The sequence below is a fragment of the Mauremys reevesii genome, linkage group 27 (assembly GCF_016161935.1).
Source record: "Mauremys reevesii isolate NIE-2019 linkage group 27, ASM1616193v1, whole genome shotgun sequence".
Classification (NCBI taxonomy): domain Eukaryota; kingdom Metazoa; phylum Chordata; order Testudines; family Geoemydidae; genus Mauremys; species Mauremys reevesii.
In genome coordinates this window covers 2,272,103-2,294,104 of record NC_052649.1, presented here as the reverse complement: position 1 = coordinate 2,294,104, position 22,002 = coordinate 2,272,103, and the positions used below count along the sequence as shown (strand labels likewise).

At 56.4% G+C, this 22,002-nt stretch overlaps 2 protein-coding genes across 2 annotated transcripts; both read left to right on the top strand.

The window, feature by feature from the left end:
- Positions 1-1,108: 1,108 nt before the first annotated feature.
- Positions 1,109-12,986, top strand: HROB (homologous recombination factor with OB-fold). Its single transcript, XM_039517018.1, has 10 exons — positions 1,109-1,210; positions 1,986-2,036; positions 2,662-3,948; positions 5,104-5,187; positions 6,996-7,136; positions 9,752-9,860; positions 10,671-10,756; positions 11,364-11,510; positions 11,853-12,051; positions 12,501-12,986. Exons 1-10 carry the CDS (start codon positions 1,208-1,210, stop codon positions 12,572-12,574), a joined length of 2,181 nt encoding a protein of 726 aa, XP_039372952.1. The 5' UTR covers positions 1,109-1,207; the 3' UTR covers positions 12,575-12,986.
- A 2,370-nt stretch (positions 12,987-15,356) lies between these two features.
- Positions 15,357-21,910, top strand: ASB16 (ankyrin repeat and SOCS box containing 16). Its single transcript, XM_039516936.1, has 5 exons — positions 15,357-15,716; positions 16,522-16,789; positions 18,968-19,460; positions 20,539-20,652; positions 21,538-21,910. Exons 1-5 carry the CDS (start codon positions 15,404-15,406, stop codon positions 21,721-21,723), a joined length of 1,374 nt encoding a protein of 457 aa, XP_039372870.1. The 5' UTR covers positions 15,357-15,403; the 3' UTR covers positions 21,724-21,910.
- The last annotated feature ends 92 nt before the right edge of the window (positions 21,911-22,002 follow it).

Here is a 22,002-nt window from a genome sequence, read left to right as displayed (position 1 = left end):
GACCGACTGGTGGGTGGGTAGACAGATGGACAGACGGGAGGACAAATGGACTGGTGGGGGGTGAACAGATGGATGGATGGGTGGATAGACAGCTGGACAGTCGGACTGGTGGGTGGATGGGCGGATAGACAGACGGGGGAGGTGGATAGATGGGGGGATAGGCAGACAGACAGGTGGATAAATGGACTGGTAGTGGTCCTGGGGGATGAACAGATGGATGGACAGGTGGATAGATGGCCGGACAGATGGACTGGTGGGGGTGGGCAGACAGATGGGGTGGACAGGTGGATAGATGGGGGCAGACGGACTGGTGAGGGGATGGGCAGACGGATGGGGTGGACAGGTGATGGGATGGGGGCAGACGGACTGGTGGGGGCTGGGCAGACGGATGGGGGTGGACAGGTGGATAGATGGGGGCAGACTGGTGGGGGCTGGGCAGACAGATGGGGTGGACAGGTGGGGATGGGGGCAGACGGACTGGTGGGGGCTGGGCAGACGGATAGGGGTGGACAGGTGGATAGATGGGGGCAGACTGGTGGGGCTGGGCAGACAGATGGGGGTGGACAGGTGGGGATGGGGGCAGACAGACTGGTGGGGATGGTCAGATGGATGGGGTGGACAGGTGGGGGCAGACAGACTGGTGGGGTGGGCAGACAGATGGGGTGGACAGGTGGGGATGGGGCAGACGGACCGGTGGGGGCTGGGCAGACGGATGGGGGGTGGACAGGTGGGGATGGGGGCAGACAGACCGGTGGGGCTGGGCAGACAGATGGGGGTGGACAGGTGGGGATGGGGGCAGACAGACTGGTGGGGGCTGGGCAGACGGAGGGGGTGGCCAGGTGGGGGATGGGGGGCAGACAGACTGGTGGGGGGCTGGGCAGACGGAGGAGGGGTGGACAGGTGGGGGATGGGGGGCAGACAGACTGGTGGGCGGAGCGGGGGGACCGGACAGGCCGGCGGACGGACCGGACGATGGGGGCGGGGCGGCTGCTCTCCCCGCCCCAGCGGTCGGAGGCCGCGGGTCCGGCTCCCGGAACCTCCCCTTTAAGGCGGCGGAACGACTCGCGCCCGCCCGGCAGACAGGCCGCCCGGCCCCGCCCTTTAAAGGGGAGGTGCCCCCAGGCCTGGGGTCCCCGGACCGGACCGGACCCGTCCGCCGCCTCGCTGCGCTCGGGTCCCTCCGCGCCGGGGGCTCTGCGCTGCTGCCATGGTAACGCCCCTCCCCCGGGCCACGGGGGTGTCAGGGCGGCCAAGGCCCCCCTCCCGCCGTGGGAGCGCCCGGGGGAGGCATCCACCGGGAGCTGGTTACCCTCGGCCCCCCCCAGGGGGAAGCACGGGGGGGGGTTGGGGGGAGCTGGTTACTCTCGCCCCCCCCCAGGGGGAAGCACGGGGGTTGGGGGGAGCTGGTTACCTCGTTCCCCCAGGGGAAGGCATGGGGTGGGGGGAGCTGGTTACCCTCGTTCCCCCCCCCCCGGGTAAGGCTTGGGCGGGGGGTGGCGGGAGCTGGTTATCCTCCCCCCCCCCCCAAGGGGAAAGCACGGGGGGGGGGGTTGGGGGGAGCTGGTTACCCTCGGCCCCCCCCCAGGGGAAGGCACGGGGGGGGGTTGGGGGGAGCCCCCCCCAGGGGAAGGCCCTGCTTTTTCTCAGGGAGTCTTGCAAGCCAGGTCTGAGTGGCACTGGCAGGGCTGCAATACATCTGTATCTTGCATGGTGCAGAACTGTGCCTGACAGGCCCTGTTAGTCTTTCTTTTGCCTGAAAATCCGCTTCCGCCGTGGGCTGGGAAGAGACAAACCCCTGCCTTGCAAAAAAATATCTACACATGTCTCTGGCCTGCCACAGGCCCCTTTGGGCTTAAACCCCAAAGTGAAAGTACCGGCAGAGCAAAGAAACCTGGCGATTCAGGTGCTGCATAAGAAATGGGCAGAGAGGCTGCCTGGGCAGAATGTACTTGCAAACTCAGTGGTCTCTTTTCCTCTCCTCCCAGGCTTGCAGGCTGCAGAAGCTGTTTGCTGTGGAAGGGGAGCTTGAAGACGAGGTGAGGAAATGCTTGTGAACTGTGGTGGGCCAGGAGAGAACTGGCAGGCGAGGGCGGAGCAGGATTCTGGCTTCGCTGGTGAAGCAGGCTGCTAATGGGTCGGTGGGTGAGGACCTGGCCCAGGGAATCTTGCCTCCTAGTTCAGTTCAGTCCCTATTTACGCCACCCCTATAATTAAGTCGGGGGACTCACTTGCAAGGCGTAGTGTAGGTGGGACCTGTCTCCCCAGCCGTGTAGATTCTGTGATTTACCCTTGATCAGCAAATAACTAAAAGAAACCTCTCCGGTTGCTAATGACACCAACAGTTATCAAAGGACATGCTGACAAAATGTCTCTCCCAGCTCTCAAATGGTGTCCAGCTCTCAAATGGTGTCAAGTACTTAAATATAGCGAGAGAGAACAGGCTTGCAAACTGCCATTGTCTCTACGCTGTGTCAGGCTTACGCCGGTCCTTGTGTCCAGCTGTGCTATGCGGGCCTGGTCCAGGGCTGACTAGAGCAAGTCTTCTTAGGACCGTTGTAGCTGTACTGGGCTCTGAAGTTAAAGGGGCAGGTTAGTTGAGGTTTCTGGAGCATCCCATGTAAAGACAGTTTGAGCTTTGTGGGGCCTTGTCTGCTTTTGCAGGATTTCCTGTCGGCCGTGGAGGATGCGGAGAACCAGTTCTCAGATTTGGTCCCTGTGAATTCAAGATGCTTGAGGCCCTTTTCTTCAGGGCCCAGAGACCCAGGCACCCCCCTGGCACCAGCTCAGGAGTCCCCACTAGCTGCTCTTCCCAGTACCAGCATGCTGTCCCCAGTCTTTGGGCTGCAGAACCTTCCCAAACTGAGAGTTGGGGCTGATTGCCCCTCCAGCAAAACCCCTAGCCTCAGGCCTCTGACGGATCGGACTGTGGAGCCTCCAGCTGTGGGCTTCAAGTCTGTAAAGAACCAGGTGGCCCCCACATTGGCAGTACCGGCCCTGCGCACTTCAAACCGCACACCAAGCTGCAGCTCGGCAGCAGGGTTTAAGTTTGTGAGCCGACGGCCTCCCCTTCCGGAAGCTCCCCATGATGATGAATTTGAAAACAACCTGTTCCTGGCAGCCTGCATGCAGGCGGATGCAGCCTGCGTGCAGCCAGGTCCTGGGCCTGCCGCGGCTGAGGGGATATCCCTCCTGCACACCCGAGGGGGCAGGAGTAGCCCTGGAGGGACAGCTTTCAAAAAGCTTCGGGTGGGAGCTCCAATGGTAACTCCTAGCCCTGGTGGCTCAGTCTCTCTGCAGCACGCGGGGACTCGTGCCATCTCGATGGGGGAAGACAGACTGCAGGATCGGTCCCCGTTCCCGCAGGCCGACCCTGCTCTGAAACTGAAGCTGAGGCCGAGCACAGCAGGTTCTTGCTCCTCTCAGGCTAGCCTAGTCGCTCCGGCTACCTCCCTGGGGAATGCAGGCCCACAAGGCAGCACTGCTGCAGGCACGTCTTGTGGCACCATCTCCGCTCCCACGTGCCATGCTTGGAGGCCTTTTCAGGCATCTCGGGGTCAGCCTGGCAGCAAAGCAAGCAGCCCTTCGGTGGCTCCAGGAAAGGCTCCAAGCCTCATCTCCCCAGGGAGTGGCAATCCAAGGCCACCAACGCCACAGATGCCCAGTCAGGGCTGTTCCACACCCAGAGGGCCCAGCAGCAGTTGGCAGCCACCTGTTAGGCTCCCCGCAGGACCACGGTGCTTGATGACTTGTGTGGAGTCACCGACTTCCACCCCAAGAGCTCCCTACTCAGCCTCTGCTGCTGCTGGGAACCTGCAGTCTCCGGTGGTCACCAATCACCTTGTGCAGCTGGTCACGGCAGCCAACAAGACTCCCAAGGCTTCTGGCTGGACCCCGTCACGGGTGAAATCTCGCCGCTTCCCAGGACCTGCAGGGATTCTGCCTCATCAGGTAGGACATATTGCAAAGGAGGTGGCTGAGATCTCCATGGGAAACAGCAACTCAAACAGGGACACCAAGGGATTGAACTAATCAGTGCGTTGCCTTTCAGGTGTGATCCGCACACTCCACTGGCGCCAGAGCAAGCAAGGCATGAACATTGCTTCCCTAGATTTTTCTTGTGCGTGTGGGGTCATGGGGAGCATTACCTACGTCCTCCCATCTTCATGGTGATCAGAGAGGCAGCTACATAGCCATGTAGGCCCGGATCCTGAGACATATTTAGGTACTTAACGTCCCTCAATTTCAGTAGGCGTTCGCTACCTAAATACCTTTGAGGATCTGGGTGGTAGTATCTAGCTATAACAATTCATGCCCTAGGAATCTCCAACATTCAGAATATTTCAGGGGCATTTGATACCTCTGGACAACACTGGGTATAGGAACACTGCTTTGGGGGCCACTATCTTACTGTGATTAATCAGGGGTCAGCATAAAGGGGGTTATACTGCAGTAAATGTGACCTGTGAGTAGATCAATAGGGGTGAAAAGGGGAGATTGCTGTGCGATTTTATAGCAAATTGTAGATTACCTCTGGGATCACTGAAGCGTAGAGCTGTTTTGCTTGTATTTGATACGTGAGCGGGAGCCCTCATAGGGTCAAGCCTGTGTCACTTTCACTTTCCAGAGCTGGTGCATTAGCATGAGACTGTGACATCTGGGTTAAAGCCCCTGCAGGAGGGGGGCTGTTTGGGTCTGCACCCAGAGCTGTGCTTGTTTGGGATTGGACATTTGGCTGTCATCAGAAAAGTGGATGTGTGTTTATAAAAATGGCACCACCTTATTCAGCAGAACTGTCCTCATTGTGTGTGCTGGAGCTGCTTTCTCAATGGGCGGAGGAGGGAAGCTTTATTTACTTCTAGGAAGACAGGCTCACTGCCTCTCCCTTGACCCCAGTCCAGCCTTGACTGTCACTCTTTAACTAAGATTTGTAGCAGAACCTCTTTGTTCTGCAGGATTGCCTTTGCGACCCCAGCTCAAAGATGCTATGAGAGATGTAAAAGGTGCACTTGCCTCTGAGAGTGTCCTGAACACATCCCTAATCCAGCTGAGAAGCTGTAGTTGTAAGTAACAGATGCTTCTCTCTCTCTCTTGCTCTTCCCTAAGCATGGTGGGAAAAATCTGGAGGAAATCCTGATTTCCACTCCTCAGACTCCAGCCCATGGAGCACTGGCAAAGCTACGGACAGAGGTAATACTTTTTCCCTATTCCCCCCCCACTCCATACACCTCTAGCAGAAACAGCATCAAAATTGGGCACAGCACCCCCAAAATGTGTCGCTGTTCCATGCTGGCTGCACCCAACAGCAGCATGAGGCCTGGTACCAAAAGCTGTTTCTGATCAGGGTCTCATTTGCCTGTGAGATGTTGGTTGAAATACACCTTAGCAAAGCCAGAGATACCCAAAAGCTTCAGAACAGTCCATGGATCTGGGCAGCAAATAGTCCACAGGTACTGGTCCCTTGGCATTGTGGCTTTAGTGATCTGCGCTCCTCAGCTCCCAGCTGCTGCAGTCAGATCATCTTCTTCTAGGAACTTCTCAGAGCAGATATGCTAATCTTCCCTGTGACAAAGGCATTTTGCGGCAGCTGGAGGCTAATGGACCACTTGTTTTCTCCTTGAGGCAGAGCATTGTCCATCCACCCCAGGCCTCTTCCCAGAGTGGTAGACAGACCTGAAATGTCAGATGATATTGCTTAGGCCTGGATTAGAACTTTTCTCACAGTTCAGGGGTGGAGTTGGAGCAGGGATCTCTGGCCTGCACCATCTCTATTAAACAGCATAGAAGTTTAATTGGAAAATGCAGACAAGTGGGTCATCTCGCCTGTCCCCTGGCAGGGTGCAACATAGGATTCATTGTTCCCATAGGAAGTGTCCTGTGCTTTGTCCCGTTCGGACCCCCACCAGCAACTGTGTCGATTGTGGAATCATCTCCTCAGGGCGTAGTCCTGGCTGGTGTCTAGGCTCAATTGCAGTGACTGTAAATAAAACCACGAGCCCTGTGGGGCTTATTGGAGCGTTTGAGCCATGTTGGGCCAGCAAACTGGGTTTGCTGCTAATGTCTTACTTGGTATGTCTACACTACAGAGACTACAGCACCTTAGTTACACCCCATAACGATGCTGGCATAATCCTGTAGCGCAGATGCAGCCTTACACTGACGGAAGGGGTTTCTCCATCAGTGCAGGAATGCCACCTCCCTCGACGAAAGCACCCTTTGTCAATATAGCTGCATCTGTGTCAGGATTAGGTTCAGCATACCTGGATTTTTCACACCTTTGACTCACTTAGGTATGTCAACCTAACTTAAGTGTAGACCAGACCTCAGATACAGGTAGGGTTGGCAGAATTTGATCTCTCTCTTTAAATAATTGTGACTGATAATAGCAATGTTTATTTTAAGCATTTTTTAGATTTTTATCTATTTAAATTTTCAAAGTTGTGGGAAATTCTGGGGAGGTGATTCATAGAGTCATTTAATGAGACTAGACATTGAGATTAAAAAAGTTAGTGTTACAAGCTATTAACACACATTGTATCTTTTGACATGAGATGTTGAGAAAGTAAATATCCTTCCATCAACAAATCAGATCTGTTTTTACTGTTAGTGCATTTGTAACCAGCCTGATTCAAAAGGCTAAATCACAGGATTCAGAGTAGTTCTCAAGCAGCATTTTTTCTCTCTTTGCCTGTCTCTCTCTTTTGATTATTGATGGAAGTGTGTGTGTGTGCGTGTGTGTGTGTGTTCAGTGAAATCGACATTTATCAATAAATCTAATCCTTCCAAGCCTAGACCTGGGATCCTGACCCAAATCAAAAGGTAGGGTTATCCTATAGCGCTCATGAGTAGCACTGATTCAGTGTGAGGGTCAGCTCTCATTCCCCTAATGCTCTACTTAGAGCAAAGGCTTTGTCTCTGCATAGCCAAAGAGATGCTAGTACAAGAGAAACTTTAAGTTGATTCTGAAAATAGTGACCATATCCATCCTGTGACTCCAGGAAGTGCCGAGTTCCCAGCAGCCAATAGAAGAGGACTTTGGAAAAGGCCCCTGGATTGCCATGAAATCCGAGCTGCGGTTGGATGAGAGAGACCCCTCCTGTTTCCTCAGGACATACAGCGTGGCCATGGTGCTGAGGAAGGTAAGGAGGGGCCTGTGCTGGGTGTGAAGGCTACTTCCTGGTAAGACTAATTCTGCTCCTCTGTGTTGCCTCTGCACTGGCATCTCCCCCCGGGGTTTTGTCCAGGCTCTGATAGTTTTGGCTTCCCCAGCTGTGCAGTGCAGATCTAACAAGATAGAACGGGGTCCAGCATCTGCTGCCTGCGACAGTCTCCTCTGCGTAGGGCTGATGTGCCCGATATAACTTGTCTGAAGCAGCAGTTAGCTGGCAGTTTCCAGTTGTCACCAGGACACTAGTAACTGCTGGTGCTGTTTTGTGAAACAGCTGGTGCAGCGGGAGTTGAGAAGCCTGCTGGCCCACACGCCTTGGCCACGGGAGCTCAGAACTAATCTGGCTTCAGTTCAGCAGTGATTCACTTAAAAGCATGTTCAGTAGCCCTCTTTTTACAACCATGGTAGTGTCCCTGCTGCTGCTCCAGGGAGCTAGGTCCTGTCATCTGCAGAGTATGGAATCCCAAGACCAAATACTATCCCATTGCCCCAGGACTGTTCCCACTAAGATGCGGTGACCCATGGGAATTATCATCTCCCTGCACAAACCAGTGTCTTCAAAATGGTTATTAAAGGCTCATGCACGAAATAATTTATTATATGGACAGCCACACACGGCACTTATCTTCAGAGCAGTTTACAAACAGTAGTCAAGTCTCAGACATACACTGGCATGGTGCCTAATACACCCAGGTGTCTGCTATAACCAGGTGATTATACTTGATTGACCACATTCAAATAGGCACAGGTGCTGCTATCTAGTGAATGATCATCCAGAACTCAGCACCTGCGGGTAGGTGAGTTGCATCCCAGCATTCCACTTGGCTAACCACAAGTGCCTGTGACAGGATTGCTGAGCTTCCCTCTGACTTTGACCAAGTTCATTGCTAATGCTTTGATTGAAATAAGCAATTGGATTTTGTATATCCAGCAGGAGCACTTGTCACTTGTACCTGGGCCCTTTATTCAGCTTCTTCCTTCAGAATTTTTGGCCCATTTGTTTACAATGCAACGAGAAATGTCTACAGCCAATGACTGAATTATTCAGTGCTACCTGCTGTACAGCTGTCGGGGTTAAGAGGTGGAAGTTGTGTGGGAGGAGAGGGGCTGGTGAAAATAATTTAGCCCCAGATCAGATTAATCCGAGGATCAAAGTAGCCCATGATTGAAGTGAGCAGAAGTTTCTTTATTATTCAAATAGACACCTGCTAGCCACGTTGCAAATACCCTGGCTTATAAAAAGCCACATGCACCAGATGGTGGTAACATTACGCTCCCATTCATTTGTACACATACACTCTAGGGGAGGTATAGCATGGCACATAGGAGTTGAAGGCTGCTGATCAGCTTCGATACGGGGTGTCCACGCTTCTCAGCCTGAGGGTCACCTGTGTCCTTTGCAGCCCTGTCCCCTCTTGGAATCAGTACCTCTGTGGCAGATTCTCTGCCCTGTTCTGCTACGTTTGTGCTACTCAGGTTGAGGAGCAGCAGAGAAGGGACAGACATGCCTCAGACAGGGCTGGTGCAACCATTTAGGTGACCTAGGCGGTTGCCTAGGGCACTAGGATCTGGGGGGCGCCATTTTCTTCGGCAGCGACTGCGGCAGCCAGATCTTCGGCCGCTGGCGGCATTTAGGTGGAGGGAGCTGGGGCAGGGGAGCGCAGGGAGGGCCATCTGCAGCAAGTAAAGGGGGGGGTGGCATGCAAGGGAACTCCCCTCCCCAGCTCACCCCTGCCCCGCCTCCTCCCTGAGCACGCCGTGGCTGCTTCACTTCTCCCACCTCCCAGGCTTGCGGCACCAATCAGCTTAGGCGCCACAAGCCTGGGAGGCGGGAGAAGTGAAGCGGCCACGGCGTGCTCGGGGTGCTGGTGTGCGGAGCAGGGGGGGTGCCTCTGGGGGGAGAGTGGGGAGCTGTCACAAGGGGGGCGCCTCAGGGCCGGGGAGGGCGCAAGGTGGAAGTTTTGCCTAGGGCGCGAAACATCCTTGCACCGGCCCTGGCCTCAGAGCTCTCCTGGCTGACATCAGATCTGTGGTGCGGTGTCCTCCCTTTAGCGATGAGTGTGGTTCAGACACTTCTGTTTTAAGCTCACCGAGGGGGGGGGGGGGGTGTTCTTGGAACTGAGCTGCATGATCAAATACCAGCGATGTTCTTAGCACAGTTGCCCTGGAGGGCCCCAGGGTGGATGCCATGATCCTAGCCCACCTCTTTGGCAGAACATGTAACATGAGAGTGCAGCATCGTACCTAGAGCCCCGAATTCCCCGTGTCCTTGGAGATTTATTGTAGTAATTGGTGTAAGTGGCACCTGCAGACGCCAGGGGGGACTGGGGTTCCATTGTGCTGGTGCTGACAATGCAAATGGTGAGAGAGCCCCTGCCGCAAAGGGCTTCCTGTGGTATAGCAGTGGGATTTGGGTACAGAGAAGGGAAGCGACTTGCCCAAGACCACATAGGGGGTCTGTGGCAGAGGCTGGAATTGGACCCTGATCTCCTGAATTCCCAGTTCAGGACTTTCAGCGCAAGGTGACCCTTCCTCTGCTTTGGTGAGTTGCCATAGACAGTGGTTCTCCGTCTGTCCTCTGTGCAGGCAGCGCTGAAGCAGCTCCCGAAGAACAAGGTCCCCAGCATGGCGGTGATGATCAAGTCACTGACGCGCACCAACGTTGATGCTGGTGCCGTGTTCAAGGATCCTACCGGTAAGGACAGAGGTTAACCCTTTGGGCTGAGGGTCACTGGGGCAGGTGAGCAGGGCTTTTGACCAGCAAAGGAACTATAACCAACAGCTAATAGCTGGCTGTCCTCCTCCTACAAAGATCTAGTTTTCCATCTGAAAATATATGTAGTGCCTGCCTGCTGGCTTTCCCCATGGTCCTCGGGGTCCCTCTGCTCTTCTGAACCACACTAGTGAGGTACATCCCGTTCACCCGATCAATGGCCCGTCGGCTCTGTAGCCTGCCTCTAGCAGTGGCCTGTGTGATGCACAAACACCCACAACTAGGATTGTGTAGTTCTGTATGTAGGTGGGTTTGCTTCCTTTCCGACTCCTGCAGCAATCAGCTGCTGCCCCTCAAGCATGAGACTTGCCGCTCCCCGCTGTGACAGTGACCCCTCTACCGTCTGACTCTGGCCTCCTGTTGGCTGTGAACTCTCACAGGCCTCCCCACGCTGCGTGGAGGAGAATTCACTCATTAGACATGGTGATCTGCTAGGGCCCAGCTCCCAGGGGCCAGTGCAGGATTGATCTTGGTGGAGTGTCCTCCAGTGGGTTCCTCCTTTGTCAGAGCCAGGAAGCTGGGATGGAAATGGCAAGATGAGGTGTGTTGAAGTAACACTCCAGCTTACCCCCTTGTCCTGATTTCCCCCCCGTGGCTGGTCAGCACTCCCTCTTGGCTACGTCCTCGCAGGTGGATTTGCCATGCGTAATGGCACAAAGCACCGTGGCAGCCGCGTGGGTCTGGCTGCACCTGCCCCACGTTGCTGATGGGTTCTCTCCCTCCTGTCTGCAGGAGAGATGCAGGGGACAGTGCACCGCCTGCTGCTGGAGGAGAGACAGAGCGACCTGAAGGCCGGTTCAGTGCTTCTCTTAAAGCAGGTACCTGAGGCAAAGGAGATTAGGGCCAGGGTTATGTACTGAAGGACTCAGGTGGGTAGGTTTTGTTCCTGGAGGTAGATTCCCTATGGCAACAGGGATGTTTTTAGGGCTCCAGTTCTGGTGGGGGGTGGATTTAATAAGGGGCACGCAGATTCATCTGCCACTAGGTCATTGATTTGCATCCAGCTCCAGATGTCTCTTACTGCTCCATTCTCCGAGATGAATGGGATAAGGAGGGAGACCTTCCATCCTCAGTTAAAATCCTTCTGTAGGCAGTGACCTGTTGGCACAGATTTGCCCTCTCCCCGGGGGCTGGTTGTCCTCAAAGGCCAGTGACTGAATGGGCCACAGAGACTGAACTCACCTGGCTGCCCCAAGAGGGATTAATCTATCCCCCGCTGCCCAGCTTTGGGTATGGGCCAGTCTCCAGCACTGCCAATCATCTGTCACAGAGGCTGGTGAAGAGGGACGTCTGTGAAGCACTATACAGGTGCTGATTCTTCTTCCAATGGCATCTCCCCGTTCCCTCTTGCGGGGAGCGCTGCTGGGAATATCAGAGGCCAGAGAACTCTGGGTCCAGGCGAGTAGCCTTTCCCTCTGGTTGCAGGTGGGGGTGTTCTCCCCGTCCCACCGCAATCACTACCTCAACGTGACTCCCAACAACCTGGTGAAGATTTACGTGCCGGAGTCCAGCACCGGGAGCCCCCAGGAGCATGGGGAGATGGGAGACAGGACGGTGCCAGTGTCCTTAGAGGTACGGTGCAGAGCAGAGAGCTGTGCTGGTGGCAGGTGGGGGCGTCTCCTGTGCTCTGTGAGGTATTTCCGAAGGCTGACCTGGCCAGGTCTGGAGGCGCTTGGGAGCGCTGTGCTAAGAAGGTGAGCATGGCTAGGGGGCTGAAGGAGGGGCTCTGATGGACTCAGGAGGAACCGATGTCCAGTCCTTGCAGGGGGGGTATTTTGAAGGAACCTGGGGGACTAAGGAGGTTCCATAGGGGAGTATGTACTGCCATGGGAGACATCAGGAAATGAGGGTCTGGTGCTGAATGCAAACAAAAGGAAAGCCCAGAGCATCTCACTTGGGTCTGGCTTTTTGTAGGTCCAAAGCCCGGCTGAATTCCAGCAGAACTCACTAGAAAATCTCTCCAGGGGTGCTCCCAACCCCAGGAGCACATGGAGCTCCAGGAGGGATGGAAACAGCAGCTGGCGTACGGAACCATCCTGCCATGGAGACAGCACATCGGGGTCCAATAGACCTTCCCAAGAGGAACCCCTGGGGGCTGAAGCCTGTGACATGGGTAAGGCAGATTCTGCTGCAGATGTTATGGGCCAGATTCCCCAAAGAGCTCCGCTTGTTGGGTGTATGGTGGAAGCTGAGCTCTCCTGAAAATGTGGTTCCAGTGGTGGGTGCCAGGCACTCGAGAATCTGGCCCACCCACCGACTAGGCCAGATGGCAGCCACGGCCCTCGTGCAATGGCACCCGTGGAAGGCATCTATAGGAAATCCTGGAAGAAAATTGAAGATGTGATGGCTCTTTCCCTTAACGTCCTCTCTTAGTTTTCCCTTTCCCAAGTGTGTTTAATCCTTTCATAGAAGTGGGCTCATCCACTTGGAGGTGTAACTCCTGGGGTGAACGGGTTAATCCCCCAGTGACAGCGTCTGGATGCCCCTGGGGATGAAATGGGAAATTTTAAGTAGTGGGGGAAGAAATGGACTTGAGCCCCTGTTCTTCTCCTGTCTGTGCAGACGACCTGGATGGGCTCCTAGGACAACTGCCAGAGGACTTCTTTGCGGCTTCTGCCATGGAGAGCAGCCGGTGACCCCCTCTGGAGCTACAACGAGCCAAAGACCCCCCAGTCAGCACGGAGCCGGATGGTCACTCAGCCAGGGGCAGCACCCGGGCTGAATCCTGGCAGAGCAAGGACTCTGAACAGCAAGGTGACTTGTGTGCCTTAAGTATCCTATATACGTTTATGAATGGTAAGTTTGTTGTGTGTCTGGGAGCTGTGACGACAGGACCGTGTTGACGGATAGTCTGGGACTCCCGTACAGAACAGGGGCGACGCTGGCAGCCCTGACTTGAAATGATTCCTGCCTTGCTCCCTCTGAGCCCTTCCAGCAGCACCCTGGCAGTCTTTGCTTGGTGCCTTTGACTGATCACAACCCGCGAGTGACACGGCTTTCCCTGCCTGTATCTGATTCCTGCATTAAATGGGTGTTCGGTACCTTTCACGTGTGACACTCTCTCTTCAGCTGCCCTCTTTTCCTCCCCTTTGATTTTATGCAAAGCCAGTCTGGCTCCTAGCCAGGAGAACATAGAATATCAGGGTTGGAAGGGACCTCAGGAGGTCATCTAGTCCAACCCCCTGCTCCAAAGCGGGACTAATCCCCAGACAGATTTTTGCCCCAGATCCCTAAATGGCCCCCTGAAGGATTGAACTCACAACCCTGGGTTTAGCAGGCCAGTGCTCAAACACTGAGCAATCCCTCTCCCACATGGTGCTGTGTGGGGAGCTCTGGAGGCTTCTGTTAGCTGGAGCATGTCTCCTTTAAAGTATTAATACAGAGCTGGCTGGGTTGCATTTGGGAGTGAAGGAATCCCAGGCCATGCTCCTGCCACGTGCCCGTTGCCCTCACTTGGGAGAGACGCGTGCAAAGACTGCGGGATCAGCCCAGAACAGGACTGGAGCTGCAGCTGAGCACCACGGAGTTCTCGATATTGAAGCCGGATCCTCCCCACCATTGGGCGACTGCAGCTCCCAGCAAATTCACCGAGAATCAAAGGAGCTTTCAGGGTTGAGCCCACGGCTCCCCACAGACAAAGGCTTGTATCAAATGCAGCTGGGTCACCGTTGTTCTCCACGGGGCATCAGGATGGCAGCCAGGCGTCACTCGCCCCATGTCCTGAGTGCCAGGGCCAAGCTTTTACCCTCTGTTCACCTCACTTCCTGGCACCCTGCTGATCTGACAGCTCTGTTCTTCTGTGAAATCTTCCCAGGCCCTGGCCTTAAGGGGATGCCGTCGGGTTGTTAAAAAATATCAAATCAAAGCCCATATCGAGGTGATGCAGGGGGCACCGTCCCTCCTCAAAACCAAGAGGATTGTGTGGTATAAAAAAAAAAAAAAATCCAGCCTTTAACTCTTTCTTTGCTCAGCTTGAATTGTGGAGGCAGCTGAGCTGGCATTGCTGTTTGGGTCTAATCCGTTTCACTGCCCTGTTCTCCTGCACTAGCAGGATGCTGCAGGGGCTGGGGTACACACGTGATGGGAGAAAATTATTTGTGGGGTAGGAAATAACTACCGAGGAAATGATCTTAAAAATCCTGAACCTTTCTGTGTCTCTTCAGCTCCATAAAACCCTGGGCCAGATCCTCAACTGGTGCAAATGAATGTAATCCCCATGACTCCACTGGCACCTTGCTGACATACACCAGCTGAGGATCAGACTGTACGTTTTTACCCAACTTAAACTACAGGGATGCTTCAGACCCCTGTTAAAAGCAGCCCAGGGCTGGCGTGATCAAGTGCCAGCACCCCAAAGAGAAGGCCAGGCAATAGGGAGACTCCCCTGTGTGGCTGGGGGCGGGGGAAGTGACCGGTGAGCTAATGTTGCCTCAAGCAAGTTCCCTGTTTTGTTTTGTTCCCCGCTCTGTCGAGTTAAAAACGGCTGGTGAATTGTTGAGACCATCTGTCCTCAATGATTCCAGTTAAAACGTGGCTTGTGATTTAACTCTCTCATCTGAAGATGGGTGCAGTTTGGGGGGTTTCCTTTCCTCCCACCCTCGCTCATGCTTCACTCGTGGACTGGAATTGAAAGGGCTTTAGGAAATACTTCACAATGTCCCTGGTTCCCCCTCTGGGCCTGTACAGAGGTGACCTGCTTCCCCTTTGCAGGTGTCTGCAATCAAGGGTACAAATTCTCCGGTCCGAGGGTTGTGTTCTGCATTGTCTTTTTATTCTGAATTTGGCCTGGGCGTGGCTGGCAGCACAGTGCAGCTAGGAGAAGGAGCAGCTCCTGGTCCCAGAGAGCTGGTCCTGAGAAGTGTCAGCCACCTATGACCGCTGTTTGTCAGCACCTCTGAGAATCGGGCCCTGACTCGACACGGTAACTGTTTTAAATGCAAAGCCATGTGGAGACCTGGCAGCGGGCAGCCGAGGGCCACAGCGTGGCCACGTGAGGAAAGGGAGGCGGCATTCCCTGCCCAGCACTACGCCGGTCAACCCGGAGCAGGGGTGAGCCGTCTGCAGTGCTTCCCGCCCCCTTGTGGACTCAGCCCCCCCTGCTCAATGGGGCGTATGCAGGGACAACCCTGCTTCCCCACTCAGGGGCTGGGGAAATTCTCCCGGGGCTGCTGTAGGTTTGTTCTGCTTAAACTCCTGCCACCCAGCAACAGGTTAATGCCTCCAAACGCCCCTGGCCCTGGAGAGAACATGACCCTGCACAAACTTCTGCTGCTGACCGCCCTGGTAAGCATCCCCTCTATTTATAGCATGGCCTGGCTTGCTCTTCTGAATCAACAAGGGGAGGGGTTTTCTGGTCATGCCCATATTTACAAGCCTGAGGGAGGTGGCAGGGGACACTAATCTGCTGGCCATCTCAGAGGCAAGGAGGCTTCCCTGGCTAAGCCCCATCCCGCGGCGCCAAGAGAATGTCTAGGGAGACCTTTGCCTTCACTTCCTCCACCCTGCGTGCGCTGCGCCTGCAGAGAGAGCGGCTGGAGTGGGAGGATCGGCGGAGGGCTCTCTCGAGGCAATGCCTGACCAGGAGGTTCCCACCGGCCACCAGCAGCTCCCTGCTCCCCAAGCCCGCCCGGCGTCCCCGGTACTGCCGGGACCCTGCTGTCCACAACATCCTGTACACCGGCGACCTGCAGACCATCAAGAACATCTTCAAAGACGAGGCTGTCGCGAACGTGATCGTGGAGACGGTCAGCGAGGAGCTGATGTGGTCGGCAGAGCTGGGTACGTAGGTGGGGTTTCTGATCCGGGCTTGTGGCTGGAACAAAGCCAGGGCTGAATGCTGCTTTCCTCTCCTCCGCTGCCCTAGTGAAATGATCCCCACCCCGCGACAGAGCCAGAAACCTTGTGCTCCCAGGGATGTGTCAGTTCTTGGGGCTTTCCTCAAAGTGCAGCAGAAAGGAGCCAAGCAGAGTTCAGTGAAAGTCCCTGGGGTTTCCTGAGTTCCTTGCTCATTCCAGAACACGTGACTTCTGGAGAGCAGGGGATGGGCACCGGAAATCCTGGGTTCCAGTCCCAGCTCTGCCACTTAGTTGCTGTGCAGTTGTCGTTCATTTATTTGTATTACGGTAGCACCTAGACGCGCCAGCTGCAATGTGGGTCTGTGCGCTAGGTGCTGTACATACATGTAGTCAGTCGCTCCTTGTCCTGGAGAATCTGCAGGCTAAATAGCCAAGGCACATAAGTGGTGGGAGGAGAAAAACACAGTGGCAGAGAGTTAGCAAAGATGCCCCGGCAGGGCAGCGTCCGCGCCAGGAACAGAGCGCTGGTTCCCTGACACCCTGGCCCCTAAACCCCATTGCCTCTTGACGGTTCTCTCTGCCGTCTTCCCCCTGCCTCGCTGTGACCCTGAGATCACGTGTGCGCCCAGCCCTCTGCTGGGGCAGGGTCACACAGATGAATTCCAGGAAGTCCTGGGGGTGGGAGGGTGGATTATGGTCAGAGTCGAGGTTGGCAGACTCGATTAATGACTGAGTGGAACAGCAGCACAGGGCTTTTTGAGATTCCCCTGCCCTCCTTCCGCCCGCAGGGCTGTGGGTCCTGAGCCCTCAGAAGAAGCACACGTCCCCCTTGCGGATCGCGGCGGCCAGAGGCTATCGGGACTGCGTGAAGCACCTGATTCTGCAGGGGGCAGAGGTCGACGCCGTGGTGGGCGGGAAGGCCGCCCTCCATGACAGCTGCATCCACCAGCGTGCCGAGTGCGCCCAGCTGCTCCTGAACTATGGCGCCAATGCCAACGTGCTGTCAGAGGAGGGGCTGGCCCCGCTGCATCTCTGCACCTCCCCGGAGACCTTGCGGTAAGTGTGGGGGTGGGGGCAGGGTGCGGTATATCTTGAAGGGCAATTTCTACCCTAACCCACAGATCTATAGTGCAGGCAGGTCAATGACTTGCCAACTAGCTGGACTTTGGGAGGGGGGAAATGGCACTCCCCCAAGCTCTGCTCACAGGCAGAGATCCACCTACACTGGAGAAACCAACACAGGGCTCCACCTTAGATGGTCCCACTATGCCCATCTTGGATCAGTAGCAAAAGAGGTAAGTGGTCTCATTTCACTAGTTGTCACTAGTCTTCAGAGTTAACAAGATGGGTCACACCTCCTTGAGCTATTGTTTCAGGCTGTCTGCAGACACTGCTGCCTCGATTCCTATTTTGACGATTCTATTCCCAATGGTCAGAGCTAGAGGTGTGGGGCCAAAAGCCGTGATGATGTGACCCCATGACGTGGCCACCTCTAGTTTTTGGGTGGTCTCTGAGCTGCCCTTGCAGGGGCCTGGCTTCCAGACCATACCCTCTGAAAATCCACGCTCTGCCAGGTGTCAGTTGGAAACCCCCCCATAGTCACTAGTGACTTGTGAAAATCTTGGCCTTGTTTTTAAATGAAAGCGGAGCTTGCAGAGCGTGAGCTGCAGCCTCCAGGAAGAAGCAGCTGCTCAGCCAAGCAGCGCATGCCAGCCCGACTCACCCTTGGATCCCAGCTGGCCCGATGGGTCAGCAGAGAAGCTGAGGGCTGTATGGGCCACAGAGACCGAATGTCCCTGTGAAGGTCCACACCCCTAGGGTCAGGGCAGCGTGGCCTAGCAGCCAGAGTCTATAGCATTGGGGTGTGGCTGCCCCGGTAGGGGGGCTTGGGCCCACCCAACTCCACCAGGCCCCAACCCAGGGCCCTAACAGTGGTGTAGCCGCTTGCCACTGACTCAGCAGGGAGGGTCCTACCGAAACACGCTGCACTTCCGGAGGTACCACTCAGTCACCCTCCCTGGGTCGCTTCCTACCAGAGTCTGCACTGGGTCTCCCATGAGGCGCTGGGTCCTCTGTGTTCGGCAGGGCCGGTCGGCACGGGGGTGCAGGCAGACCGTGGACGGCTTCGATTCCCAGCGCAGCCAGAGCCTGTGGCTGGCCCCCGCAGGAGCTGCCCAGGCAGGTCCTTCCCCTGCAGCCTCCCACCCAGAATGAGCGGGGCTCCCTCCCTTTATACTGCTAGAGCGCTTGGAGCATGCCCAGTCTTGCCGGGGGGGCGGGACTTCCGCTGTCAATACCTGGGGCTTACCCCTGTCTGGGCTAGTGCGGGGTAAGCGGAGCCTGTCACAGCCCCCTAGGAGAGCTCCCTCTGGCGCAGGATGGAGGCCCGTGGTGTGACTGGCAGAGAGCTGCCCGGGCTGTGTGTGCTGCCCCAGGGAATCTGCCTGCTGCTCCCCGCCCTGCCCCGAGGATGCTGGATCTCCAGAGTCCTGACGCGGCCCCTGGGAGCGGCCGGCGGCACAAGACGCTCCGGCCCCTGCCTGATGGGCGAGCGGGTGGTCGCGAGGAAGGCTCGTGCTCCCAGCCAGCCAGATCGATCCAAGCAGAGCGGGGGCCCCGCTGCCGAGCCTGTGATTGCCAGGTCCAGGTGTGCCCCAAATCCCTGTGCCCTGCGAGTTGCACGGGAGTCGTGGGGAAGCGAAGAGTGTCCCCGGAACTGGGCTATTTGTGGCAGGAGCTAGGGGCTGGTGGATGGAGGCAGCGCGAGCCTGGGCCGGGCCCCAGTCTGCATGGAACAGCCCCAGGGGGCTCTGGCCTGAGCATGGGGGACCGCATGCTCCCTGCTGGGGGTGGTGGGCTGAGCTTGCCCTGCAGCAGTGCTGCCTGCCAGTCACCCTCTGCAAGGGACAAGGACTTAGTGCTGAAGCCATGAGCCACCCCATAGACAGCCCAGTGGAGCCCGACCTTCCCATGGAGCTTGGCTCCAGGCAGCTCCCTGCCCCCAGACAGATCAAAGCCCCAAGTCATCCTGGGAGTGGCACCGGTTCACACCGTGCCCCGGCAGCGGGACCTGAACCCAGCGTGGGAAGGGAAGAAACGCTGCAGCTGCAGTTCTGGGGAGAGGGAGAGAGGGACCCCCGGCAGTCCCCCCAGGGCTCGGCACGGAGGCTGAAGCACCCCGGAGCAGCGGAGGTGGGGGCTGGGGAAGGGTGAGCCTGGCTGTGTGTGTTGCAGGTGCGCCGAGCTGCTGCTAGAGCACGGGGCCCTGGTGAACCTGAGCACCAGGGACAGGCGGACGACCCCGCTGCACGTGGCCGCCGAGCACGGCCTGGAAGCGCACGTGCAGCTCTACCTGTGCTACGGGGCCGCCCTCGCCCACCGGAACCAGGAAGGGGAGACAGCCCTCAACGCCGCCTGCGCCAGCGCCGACAAGCCCGCTGAGGCCGAGCGCTACTACAGGGTGGCCAAGCGGCTGCTGGAGTGCGGGGCCGACGCCAGGACGGCCGGCAGGAAGAACCACACCCCGCTCCACAACGCCTGCAGCAACTGCCACCCCCGCCTGGTGGCGCTGCTGCTCCGGCACGGGGCTGCCGTGAACGTCCGCAACTGCGCCGGCTACACGCCCATGGACTGCGCCCTGCAGGCGGTGGAGGAGTACCTGGACGGGCAGCCCGAGAGCATCATCGCCACCTTACTGGACCACGGGGCGGCCGCCATCAACCCCAAGGTGAGGGAGGGAAATGGGCTAAATCACTGCCTGGCAGTCAGGACTCCTGAGGGAAGGCGGGAGTGGAGTTTAATGGTTAGAGCAGGGCTCCTGGGTTCTGTTCCCCAGCGCTCGGAGGAGGGAGTGAGGCCTTGTGATTGAAGGAGTGGAAGGCCTGGGAGTCGGGACTCCTGGGTTCTGTCCCCTGCTTTGCCACAGACTCCCTGTGTGACCTTGGCAAGTCATGTAGGAGGCTCTGTGCCTCAGTTTCCCCATTTCTCACTCCTCAGAATTGTGAGGCTCAGGTAATGTTTGAGGTGCATTGAACTCCTCGGGGAGAAACAAGTCACATTGTCTAGTTGGCTGAGGGTGACATCAAGAGAAGAGTAAAAGCCGGGGGAGGTGGGGGTGAAATGCATCTCCCTTAATTCCACCTCTCCTCCCCACCTGCCACCCGTGGTTGCTCTGATGATGAGGGCTAACAGGTCTTTTTTTACCTCTGCCTCCCTGATTCTGTATGAGGCTCCCTTTGTGCCAGGGAGAAGAGTTCATGCTCATGCTTCAGGGCACAAACCAGCCACTAACTGTTGGGTGAGGAAGAAACTAACATCTATAGCAGTACTATTCATGCCCTTCTTGCATCTTCCTCTGAAGTATCTGGAACCAGCCATCAGAGGCGGGATACTGGAGCAGACAGGCCACCGACAATTCCCAGAGCACCTACAGCCTTCCGATAGGATCCCAAACCCCTTTGCAAACTATAGCCCGACAGGGCGGCACAGTATAAATGCAGCCATGCAGTACAGCAGCGTAGGGTGAACTTCACTCAGTGCAATGGGAGTTTAAGTCCCTTCTGAAACATGTGCACGGGGTAAGCTTTGCGTCTGCATGCAAGGAGGGAGAGTTGAGTCCTCCCTTGCTAGGATCTGACCCTGTCACAGCCCTAGAGCGCTGGGACTTCCTGCTGAGGGGCCCACATCACTGTGCTATGGTCTCAGGCTCCCTCTAGCTTCGCTGGCACTCTCGCCCTCCTCGTATTTCTCTCCTCCCTCCTGGCCAGTTCACCCTTGTCCTTTGCTCTCTCCCGCCTGGCTCTCAGATGCTGAAGTTCTGCTCCTTGGCCCCCCGTGCCCTGGAAGTCGTGCTGAACTCCTACGACCGGATCCCATCCTGCGATTCCTGGGTGGAAGTGGTGCCTCCGGAGATGTGGCAGGTACGTCCAGCGCGCAGCCCGCTTGGCGCCAGGCGGAGCTGATACGGAGCAGGGGAGAGGGGCAGCCTGCTTGGATCTGGAGGCTGAATGGTGGCTTGGCCCCCAGATCAGGTGCATCGGGAGCTGCAGCAGGGCAAGCGGCTGCCCTGGAGGTACCTGCTGGGGACAGAGGGTTTTATACTGCTGCCTAATATGCAGCCAGATGCTCAGTCTGCTTGGGGCAGCAGGCGACACATTAGCCATCCTAGTGGCACGTATTCTGCGTAACCGTGAGAATTTGGGTCTTTGGGCAACTCGCCTGTGGGGACCAGACAGTGAGATCTGTGGCTGCGGGACCATCTCCATAGCTTGGGACTTTTAAAACTGGTCCAGATAAAGAAATCCCCTCTCGGCTGCAATCCCGCATTGGCCAAGGGGACTAGATCAGTGGCTCCCAAACACAGCTCGGTACGGGTGAGATCTTTGGAACCTCTCCCCAGCCAATGAACAGGAGGTGTGGAGTTAACGCCCATAGAGTTCTTGGTCCTCCTGGTTCTAGAGAGGACTGGGATATAAGTGTGGAAGGGACCTCCCGGCTCATCGAGTCCAGGCCCCTGCTGTCGAAGGCCACCCATCATATCATCCCATTCATAAGTTTGTCCAGTTCCATCTTAAAGTGAGTTCGGTTGTTTCCCCCCCACACACACACACACCTTGGAGGCTGCTCCAGAACCTCCCTCTGATGACTAGAAACTGTCTCATTTCCAGCCTTTACTGCATGTATGATGGTGGACCTAATAAAGTGAGGGGCTTCTGGGTAGGAGACCTGCCTCTCCTTGCCCCTGTACTCACTGCTGAGCCCTGTGATAGACGGAGCCTCGTTTAATCCTCCTTCCGTCTCGGCAGGAGCACAAGACGTTTTACGACTCTGCTCTCCAGATGACGAACCAGCCCCGTCAGCTGCAGCACCTGGCGCGCTGCGCCGTGCGAAAGCACCTGGGAGCGCGGTGCCATTCCGCCATCCCCGAACTCAACCTGCCCCCGTCTCTGCGGGATTATCTGCAGCTCCCTCTTGAGGGCTACATCCGGTGAAAGAGAAGATGCATCCTTCAGGCGTGTTATTTGGGGAATGGCTTTGAATTGCTGATGGGTGACTGAGATCCCAACGCACCAGGGCCTGTAATATTCTGTCAGTCGACTCAGGCCGAGTAGTAGCCCTGTGTGCTACTTATCGAGTAAATTGCCGCTCAGCGGGAGTGTGGTTGGCAGAATCTAGCCCTTCCTGAACATACTTTGATAACAGGGCTCGGCTTGCACCAGCACCAGTTTCTACCCGCTCTACTGCATATAATACGAGGACAAAGGATGCTC

Coding starts and splice junctions, on each gene's coding strand:
- ASB16 (XM_039516936.1), top strand. CDS start 15,404: ATGTCTAGGGAGACCTTTGCCTTCACTTCCTCCACCCTGCGTGCGCTG. Junction 15,717..16,521: donor GATGTGGTCGGCAGAGCTGG/GTACGTAGGTGG, acceptor TTCCGCCCGCAG/GGCTGTGGGTCCTGAGCCCT. Junction 19,461..20,538: donor CGGCCGCCATCAACCCCAAG/GTGAGGGAGGGA, acceptor CCTGGCTCTCAG/ATGCTGAAGTTCTGCTCCTT.
- HROB (XM_039517018.1), top strand. Junction 7,137..9,751: donor TGGCCATGGTGCTGAGGAAG/GTAAGGAGGGGC, acceptor TCCTCTGTGCAG/GCAGCGCTGAAGCAGCTCCC. Junction 12,052..12,500: donor GGCTGAAGCCTGTGACATGG/GTAAGGCAGATT, acceptor CTGTCTGTGCAG/ACGACCTGGATGGGCTCCTA.